General features: G+C 28.5%; 1 protein-coding gene across 1 annotated transcript; it reads left to right on the plus strand.

Annotated features, from left to right (window-relative positions):
• The first annotated feature begins 761 nt into the window (after nt 1-761).
• On the plus strand, nt 762-8,535 carry LOC113385617 (glutamate receptor ionotropic, delta-2-like). The gene is made up of 11 exons (XM_026623464.1): nt 762-884; nt 954-1,110; nt 1,178-1,367; nt 3,335-3,513; nt 3,862-4,079; nt 4,671-4,839; nt 4,922-5,031; nt 5,464-5,571; nt 5,698-5,864; nt 6,278-6,417; nt 8,489-8,535. Exons 1-11 carry the CDS (start codon nt 762-764, stop codon nt 8,533-8,535), a joined length of 1,608 nt encoding a protein of 535 aa, XP_026479249.1.
• The last annotated feature ends 1,970 nt before the right edge of the window (nt 8,536-10,505 follow it).

Consider the following 10,505-nt stretch of genomic DNA (forward strand, 5'->3'; position numbering starts at 1 on the left):
ATATAACAATATTAAAACATTTTATAATGCAACATATAATTATGTATATACTTAAGTCTATTAATAAAACATTGTCGGTAACGTGCTTATTAGAATCGTATAACTAGCAATTTTATGCACATGTTTGCATCATTTAGAATTTTAGATTTTAACATAAAATGGCAAACAATGCTCCGTAATCGTTTATTGTGTGAATAGTTTTTAGTATTTTTAACAGCTAAATAATATTAACATAAACTGTAAAATGGGTTATCTAATTGTAAGATATATTTTTTAAGATTATTCAGTTTTACAATATCTTTAAAGATGTAATACTTTCAGAGTTATCTTCTACTTGCTGGTATTTTGATTCATATTGTTTTCTCATTGGAACCAAAATTGTATTTTTACAAGCGTTTTATAAAAGATTATGTTAGCTCATCAACATCCCCCGTAGTTATTACAGGTTTATTTTGCTGGAATCATGGTAAGTGGACCAATATATGTATTTGATTATAATCTGAATTAAAATCAAACTCTACCATTATTAATACCAATATCTACCATTTGTAACGTTTATCCTAAGTGATCAATCCACTTTTTTGCGTAATTCAATTCTTGTTTTACATTTTTTAATAAGAACATATACATTCTTCTATTCTATTTATAAAATTATTATAAATTATTCATGCTGATTGTATTACATTTTTGATTCATCATATTTATTAAAACTAAACTTTGCAGTCGATCTTATTGAAATGCATCAAATGTTTCCATTCACCATGGTCCGAACACCATCCAGAGATCAGTTCTGGTATAATTTTGAGAATTCTGCTCAATTGCAGCAAAATGAATTATTCATTTTAGATTACTCTTGCTCTGATGGAAAAAATATTTTAGAAATGGTATATTTTTGTATTTATAATTGCGAAACCAATAACTAATTTTATCTTATTGTTTATATTTTGTTACAGACAAATCAAAATAAACTTTTCAGTTTTCCATATAAATGGCTAATCTTACATGAGCAAAATGAAGATTTAACCGCAAATTTCATTAATTTGGATATATTACCTGATAGCAATATTGTTATGGCAGAATATACTTCGACACATATTTCTCTGTACCAAAGTTAGTTATGTATTACCAATGTAATAACTACTTATGTACAATATATTTTAATGTTGAATATTTTCAGTCTACAAAGCATCGGTAAATAACCAACTTATTATTGAGCCTTATGGTAATTGGACAATTAATAATGGAATTATTGACAATAGGGAGAGTTCTATTATTTCGCGGCGAAGGATCAATCTGCAAGAATCAAAAATTACCTTGTCCTTGGTGATAACCAATAATGATTCTGTGAACAATTTGGATAATTATAAGTAAGTTATTTAATATGGATATTTTTACTCAGACTTATGCTCAGATAGATCTTTGTCTACTTGTTTATTGTAAATTAAAATATGTTTATTCAAATTTCACAATGTGTCACGTGACCTTAACCCAATGGTTTCCAACCTCTTTAACTTCCCGAAGGAAAAGTTTGTTTTCATCAAAAAATTCAATTTGCTAATTTTATGTTTTCTCGAAATTTGTTTTCGACGATTTTTATGATTTTTTTTTATGATAGATACCATAGTCTTATAGATCATACTAAAATATTACCACTCTACGACATGCGGTTCAATTTTAAAAATTTGTCAAAGTTTGCAAAAATTAGTATCGTTTTTTGGCGTTTATCAAAATCAGAACTTTCATCGACGTTTGCTCAAAAACGCCTGAACCGATTTTAAAAATTTAAAAGCCAATCGATGTATGTGGATGTGGATTATCTTTTCTCAGCTTTGTGCAGCGATCGGACGAGCCGTTTCTTTGTAATTTGGAAAAAAGTGTTAAACTTTTCGTTCACATTTAAGTTCATACTACCGAATCGATTTTAAAAAATCAAAAGCAGTTCGAAGGATATCAGTTGGGAATGGTACTGACTAGTTTTAGGTGAAAATTTACCGAGCCGTTTTCTTGTAATTAACTATTAAAAAAAAATATGGATTTTTTTTGGAGATATATATCATGGTCTTATAGAACTTACTGAAATATTACGGCCTTACGACAAATAGTTTAATTTTAAAAATTCATCAAAGTTTGAGAGAATGAGTAGTTTTTTTTGACGTTTGTTAAAATTAAAATTAGACGATTTACTTGGTATAACGATAGAGTACTTGATCTCAATGAACTTACTAATTAGTAAGTGAACCATTAAAGTCCTACGGAAACTGGTTCAATTATAAAAATTATTGATTTTTGAAAATTTGCTTTTAGAAAATACTCCGAGTTAACGTGTTCATTCGTTCTCAATTATGTGTAATAAATCCACTCGGAATATTTTTAATCACTCATAAATTAATTTATTTTGTATTGATTAAGTCGATAATTTACACATATCGGGAAGTTCATGTAACTTGCCTCAAGGCAAAATACCAATATATACTAGTTTACATCGCGCCCCCCTGCTCTAATAAAAAAATTGTTGCGCTCCCTTAATGTTTCAACTTTATCAGACTGAGATATGCAATATTATGTAAAAATGAATAAAAACTAATACTTTATTTATTTCTTATTGTCATTTCAAAAATGTTGGGTTGGTTTTGAAAATAGTGTTCTGGAAACAGATGTACGCGCCCCCCTTAGAAACCAACAACTGCCTTAACCCCTTCTCGTGCTTTAACGAGCCTGGCTCGTGATGAAAATTTTCACCCAGAAATGAAACTGACAAACTAGGCTTATGAATAAATTGACGAAACAAAGCATTACATTACTTGGCCAAAGTTTCATCGAGCCAAATCGCACGGGAAGAGAAAAAAGAAACAAGTAGATGACATAACTTAACTCATTGACTCAGTAGATTGACATGACTTATTTTTCTGTACATCTTGTCTGAATATCTAATATGTACCACACACCAAACAATTGTTTGGGCTCCCTGTAGCTCAATGGTTAGGTCTTCCAACTTCTCAGTATTATAAGTAATTAGTACACGAAATTAGTACACGAAATAGTCGAACTCTTCCTATTATCTGTAATACTGAGAAGTTTCAGGTTTGATGACTGCCTCGGACAGCCCGCATGTCGAGCAATAATGACATTGGCTGAACATATAGATATCAATATGTTTCCAAATGAGCTCCTTCTCGGCATTGATGCATCTAATGACGAGTCATCAGTGTCAGAGTTATTGTAATAATAATTTCATCAAATATAGATAGGCCAAGCGTTGGATTGTCTTATCACAAAATGCCTATAGAATTATTTTACATATTATTGTTTCTCATTTTGCTTTATCACAAAATAGAGACAACCATATTGATACAATAACAAAGATTGGATATAAATTGTGTAATCATTTAATGGATATTGTGAACGCCACAAAGAGTTATACGACAGTACCATCATGGGGCTACAGAGATCCAAAGGCAGCAGGAGGATGGAATGGAATGCTTGGAGAATTGAATAGAGGAGAGGCAGATATAGGTAAAACATATTAATATTAAAAATGCCTTTTTAAGAAGGGGCTGGAAAGGCTTATGAGTTTTTTAGGGGTATATTATATTTATTATAACAGACCAGGAAAATCAAATGAAAACTGATATAATTTATTAAATTTTGATATGATTTCTCATTTACTACTTTTGTTAATTTATGACTAATCAATTTAAATCTTGAATGAAAATGTTAGTGTTTTTTTATCAAATATTACTATACGAGTATGACTATTAACTTATGTACAAATAATAAATTTGTTGATAAGCCCTTGAAAGTGCACATGTGTTCTTCTGTAAGATTTTGCAAATTGTTTTCAAATTAAATCTTCTATTATAGGTACTTCTGCGTTCTTCACTGCGGATCGTATACCAATAATTGATTATATAACAATGTCAACTCCTACCCGAACCCGTTTCGTATTTCGCGCGCCTCCCCTGAGCTACGTCAGCAATTTATACGTACTGCCCTTTGGAACTGGAGTCTGGATAGCTTTGGGTTTGCTTATCTTATTTATGGTGGCAGCGCTCACTCTAACTGGAAAATGCGAAATTGAGGTATAAATGTAGCTTTTTTTATCAATTACTTTTGCATTACATTGTTTTAGAGTTGCCCGTGAGATAGTAGTTAGTACTATGGACTAATTTTTCTAATTGGCGGTTTTAGGTTCACCTTAGGCAGCCTAATGTTGAGCTGCAGTTACATCGGTTTTCACTAGAAATATAGACAGCAATATTTTATTTTATTTTTTAAATATATAGCCCACATATTTTTTCCAGGAGGACTTAGAAATACAATTATTATACATTATAGATAACAAATTATATATCATATAGAGCAGAAATAGGACAACCGTTTAGGTTGTTTTATTTATACAACGTCGTTGTTGAAGAAGTTATCACCACCGTTCATAGGACTGGTCTGATTGCTGTTAAAACAGAATTTTGTAAAGAAAATGTATGAAATAATTTCAATTATTTTCATAATATTTCTATTTTATAATTTTTGATATAACATAAATCTGAAAAAGAAGTAAAACTTAAAACAAAAACATTCCAGTTCAATTTGTTTCTTGATTTCACTTCCAAGTATGATTAATCGAGATTTTATATTTAAACATCTGAACCTTATGTTTATCATATTTCTAGAGAAGAATTGGTATACTGATGTCTTTAAGCGATTCATTACTAATATCTCTTGGTGCTGTTTGCCAACAAGGGCCTTCTGAAAATCCTAGAAATCCAGCCGGAAGAATTGTTTCCTTATTTCTCTTTGTTGCTGTGATGTTCTTGTATACATCATATACCGCTAATATAGGTAACCAAATTCAACATAAACAGAATAATAATAAAAACATATTATATAAATAAATGTAAACAACAATATGATTTTTTTGTAGTGTCTTTACTACAAGCGCGGACTTACAGCATTAGAACGTTGAAAGATTTACTTCATTCACCATTAGAATTAGGTGCTGCTGATACCGTATATAATCGGTATTATTTTACGGTACGATGTTTATTATTATCCAGATTCAAAAAAAATACCAAAAGTTAATTAAAATCACTAAGTCAATGAATGAATCTTATAAATATGTTTGCATCATACTTTTTAAACCATAATATTTGTATTCTCAATTATTTGATCTAACTTTATTAGTCAATATAGTTACTTTATAAGTGATAGAGCCGACGAAAACTGTAAGAGTTCATGGTTTTTTGTTATAAACGGTATTTTCTCATAAACTTATTTATTATAATAACGCAAAAATTTTGCGCTTTTGTAAAATTTTTAGTATTTTCACATAATTTAGACCTAGAATAGGTCTCCGTTTTTTTATATTTAATTTTGTTATGATTATCTTTAGTTTTTATGGTATGGTACTATAGATTCCTTTATATTTTAAAAAGGATTAACAAAATATTCATTTTATTTATATAGACAGCAACAGAGCCCATACGTAAAGCAATTTATGAACTGAAAATTGCACCAAAAGGCAAAAAGGCCAAATTCATGACACTACTTGAAGGCGTTCAAAAAATTCGAAAGGTTTGTGAAGATCTTTTAAATAATAATTAATTTACAAACATCAGAATAGTACATACATTTTTATTAATGATATTATTTTTATATTTATAATCTGGTACATTAGTTGTAATTTACTGGTATTTTTAGGGATTTTTTGCTTTCCAAATGGAGTGCGGTCCAGGATATAAATTAATGTCAGAGTTGTTTTATGAAGATGAAAAATGTGGCTTAATTGAAATAGACTACATAAGCATTATTGATCCTTGGATGCCTATTCGCAAAAGATCTCCGTATAAAGAAATTTTTAAAGTGAAGTGAGTAAAGATTTTATTGTGAAATTAATATTTCTATTAGATGAACAACTTTGCTTCTGCAGTTTTAAAAGAATTTTAATATGCACCTATTAATATCAATTTGAGTAATAAATAATAATGGGTAGTACTGTCCTAGAGCAGGTCCGTGAGCTGAGTTAAACTCTAACACGATTCAGGGAAGAATAGTGTAAGAGATTTATATAAAAATTTTGAGAATATATAGAGAGTAGTGCCCGAAATCGGCTAATTTTTAATTGAAAACATATTTTGACCTATATTTTTAAGAGAAAATGAACATTGTTGCTGCTCGCTTTTAGATTTTGCATTCATCATAATTTTTTCTTTTCTATCAAAAATTAATAATGCTTAATGATAATTTACTTCAATTTAGTATATAGTTATTAATAATTTAGTATGTTCAAAATCCGTGAAAGTGGCATACAGTCTCGAGAAGTAGCCCTCCATCAAACTGAAAAACCAAAATGCGCCGCCAGCACTGCCAGCTTCGTCAGCGTTGGCCTCCTCGATTGCTATTTTGGAGGAATGCTATTATGTATAGGAGCTGCAATATCTTTAATTTTGCTGGGTGCTGAAAAAATATGTTACAGGCAATTATCGAAATTTCAGCCGTAAGTACAATACGCTTCAAATAAATCTTATATTTATATAGTTTGACGAATATATCAAGCATACATTAGATCTGGGTTATTGCTTTGTTTAGATTGATCATCAGGCTTTAACTATTTTTTCATACTTATAAATTAAAATCAAATTAAATATTTTAAATTTTTTCTTTATTTACTTAGAATTTTAGATTCAATTATCTAATTCTTATTTTCTAAATCTAATAATGCTTCTATTTGTCTTTACAAATGCATGGAAAACATGTGTTTAAAAAAATATTGCATGGGTGATTAGACATAAGCAATTGGACGATTGCATGAAAAGTATATAATAATAAATGATCATTTGGCACTGATTGTTCTACATGAGGTGGTCTAATGTGAGTAAAGTGTTTTTTCGATACCTGTTATGGTCACGCCAAAAAGTAAATTTGAAAAAAGGGGCCACTTTGGCATATTTTCAATAATATCTCGGTCATAAGATGAGCTACAAAATTAATAATTGGTATATTGGATATTTTCAGAAAGACCTTTAAAATGGCATATAAATTATTTAAACACCAGGGTGGGGCTATGCAATACTCCCATACCCTTTGAAACTAGCGTACTATCAATAAATATTCTCCTATCTTATATCGGTTGAGGTTTTTGGTAAGGGCAGTATTTTTATATGTTATATAATAAAAAAATACTAAACGATAAAAATGTCATATTTGATAAATGCCAATTTCAAAAATACAAATAAATCCTTTAATGGTAAAAAATAGTGCATTCCAGGCAATCTGATATTACTTTACATTGTAAACTTTTACCATATTCACCACCAATTTATACTGCTCTATCTGAAAAGAATATACTTTTGCTAAAAATATAATATATACATTAAGCCGATATTATTAGAAAGTTTTTCTCGATATCTTTTATGGTTACGTTAAAAAGTGAATTTAAAAGAATGGGCCACTTTGGCATATTTTCAATGATATTTCGGTAAATATTTTTTTCAAAAAAATTAGCTTTCCATACTGCTTCTATGCTGAGTTATTTTGATATATGCATTTTACAAGATATAAAAAAAATTGAAAAATACTTATTATTTGAAAAAGTGTTCGACATTTATAGATTGATATTTTTTATAAAATTTGTTATACATATTTTTATGTATGGTGTATATAATCATTATATTTATTATAATGAACTATTTTAGAAAATTCATAGAAACTTCAAAGACAGAAGATGACGATATGATCGAAATGGATTATCAGCTACCTTATCTTGATTGAAATAAATTCTGTTATATTAATATTAATTAGGAAGTTATAAGGCTAGTTGAAATGATGGTCAAATAAAATGACTCATTTTGTAATTAAAAACTTTCTTGATTTGATTTTTTCTGTGTAACATAATAGAAGTTTCTCTACATAACGAAATAAGATTGTGCAAATCAGCTTTACAATAAATATTATCGAAATACTAAGTTCAATTTTATTATATGTATATAATAATTCTGTAAATTCCATTACATTTTTTGCAGTTATTTTATTTAACGATATTGCAGTTAACATATTTTAGAGCTTATGGACTAGCACTAATAATTACATTTTTATCATCATTTACTTTAAAATATATATTTTCTGAAAAAATTAATTGTAACACAAACAAAGTAAATTTGGGAACAGCATTGAGTTTTTGGCATGTATCTAACTTAAACCTTATAAACACATTATAACTTATTAAAAACTTATTCACGTTGTTAATAACGTGATTTATTTTATGTAGTTATATGATTTATTTTTATCATTCTTCTTTTTAGTTTATATTACATAGGTTTTGCCAGGCATTTTTGTATTTCGTATTACTATAGAATTTTAAGAACGTATTTGCGAATACTTCTTCACAAAGAAAATATTACCATCTACTACAAACATTACTATTGATGCATGTATATACATTCAAATGCCAAATATTCCACTAGTTAAAAAAATTCATTTTTGGTATGGGAAGTTTTTGGTACGATGTCGTACTCCACTATTTACATGTCTCCCAGCTAACTGGTCAAATAACAAAATTATGGCTGATCAAAAATAAAAAGTGGCACAACCGTACCCAGTCTCTCTCATTTCTGATAATAAATAAGAAAAAGATTTACAGGCAAAAACAAATTAAAAATTATTCTTGTAAATTGATAATTTAAATAACCAATCAACATTTTGTTTCATAAATAATTTATTGCGCTTTTTTACTAATCTCCATACTAGGTATTGTTTTGCCAAGAAAAGCTTTATAATTCTGTTACATTTTGATTCTATATAATTGCAAATTACTGGTTATATTGAGTATAATAGTATATAATACAAAACAATATTTTGTAACTAGGATTTCCTATATGCATGTAGCTACAAATTATGTTAAGCACATGCTTCGATATGAAACATTTTTCGTCTCATAATATAATTACATGAATTAATACTCCAGATAATAGAAAACCATCTATTAAATAACTACCCTTCTTAGAAAACTTTAATATTTTTCCTTGGGAAAAAATTGATATACAAATATGTTATTATATCAGAATATGTAATCAGGCTATCGATAAAAATATTTTGGGATTTTACAGAGTCAACCTATTTAATTATAGTGAATTAATTTATTCTAAAAGTTACCATATCATTATAGTATTTCTTAATACGAGGGTGTAAATTAATTCTTATAAATTAATTACAAGATGGTGTTGAAACTACAAGATTATTCTGAAATTCACTTTTTCATATAAAATTATAACGGAAGGCAAAATGTGCGTAGCAAGTTTTTGGCTCTTCATATATTCAGTTACTCTACAGATCTCACACATATTCTCCTGTGAAAAATTAGTGTTCTTCTTAAATTAAGTTGTATATTTATATAAATTCAACAATTTTAAAACTTTTGTTACGTAGAGTAGTGTTATACCATATCCTTATACCATAAGTTATAATTCTTCTATTTCCCTTTTTTCTCGGATGCCGCCGAGTGAAAAGGGTTAAATATGGGGATAAGAATTTTGTGAGTATTTTTTACTAAAATTATATTGCTGCTTATTACTAAAATATTATTGCTGCATATTGTGTTAATTTTATTAATTTCCCGAAGAGAAAGTTTCTGTTTTTGTCAGAAATCCTGCTATGCTAGTTTTTGTGTTTTTTATTGTGATTGTGTGTCGATGTTTCAAGTCATTCAAAATTGTTTGACAATTTTTTTAATATATAGTAATTTTACTTTAGAAAAATTTTTAATAATACAAAATCTTCTGACCATTGTCAGAGATTTTGAAAATTTACATATTTTAATGCAGCTGTCTGGCAAGTGGGTTTGTAATTGTCTGATTGTGAGTGCGTTTGTATTTTATCGTTTATTGTGTTCACGTTGGAGACTTTATGTATTATCCAATTCGGTACATAATTTAGAGCATTCAAAATTTCTTTAAGTACTTAATTTTGGCATACCTAAACTTCTAGAATAAGTTACAATGGCTGCCAACGGATAGAATAAAAGTGGATAGACGTCCATTCTAACCTACTAGCAAGTCAAATATACCTGGAAGGCCAGCCTAATAGGCTTAACAGAAAAATACTCGTAGACCTAATATAGTATAATTTATTGTTTTTTTCTCCCTTTTGTTTTTAGTGTTTTTTATATTATTATTATATTTTAATTAGTTCTAGTAGATACGCTACTGGCGGTATGTACTAATTTGTATTCATCTTTATTTTACGATATGCTTGTCAGCATTTTCTGGTTAATGTAATAATAATTACAGATTGCAGAATAAAATTGAATAAAAAATGGCATCTTTCAAAATGTATCATGTTTGATTTAGAAACTGATCCCCATAGTTGTATTATGTATATCCAAATTGGTCTCTAATTTCTGTCCGAGGAGTCAGTGTTTTCTCTTTTTCGTCTCTGCAAGTTGGACAACAAAATTGGAAATAGTGTGTTTTTATGAAATTCGCGTTGATTGGTTTTGCGAGACTATCGGCCGA

The sequence above is a fragment of the Ctenocephalides felis genome, unplaced genomic scaffold, assembly GCF_003426905.1.
Source record: "Ctenocephalides felis isolate EL2017-DRISC unplaced genomic scaffold, ASM342690v1 CF-g0.4_SCAFFOLD_03571, whole genome shotgun sequence".
Classification (NCBI taxonomy): domain Eukaryota; kingdom Metazoa; phylum Arthropoda; class Insecta; order Siphonaptera; family Pulicidae; genus Ctenocephalides; species Ctenocephalides felis.

Coding starts and splice junctions, on each gene's coding strand:
- LOC113385617 (XM_026623464.1), top strand. CDS start 762: ATGGTCCGAACACCATCCAGAGATCAGTTCTGGTATAATTTTGAGAAT. Junction 885..953: donor GAAAAAATATTTTAGAAATG/GTATATTTTTGT, acceptor ATTTTGTTACAG/ACAAATCAAAATAAACTTTT. Junction 5,032..5,463: donor ATAATCGGTATTATTTTACG/GTACGATGTTTA, acceptor TTATTTATATAG/ACAGCAACAGAGCCCATACG.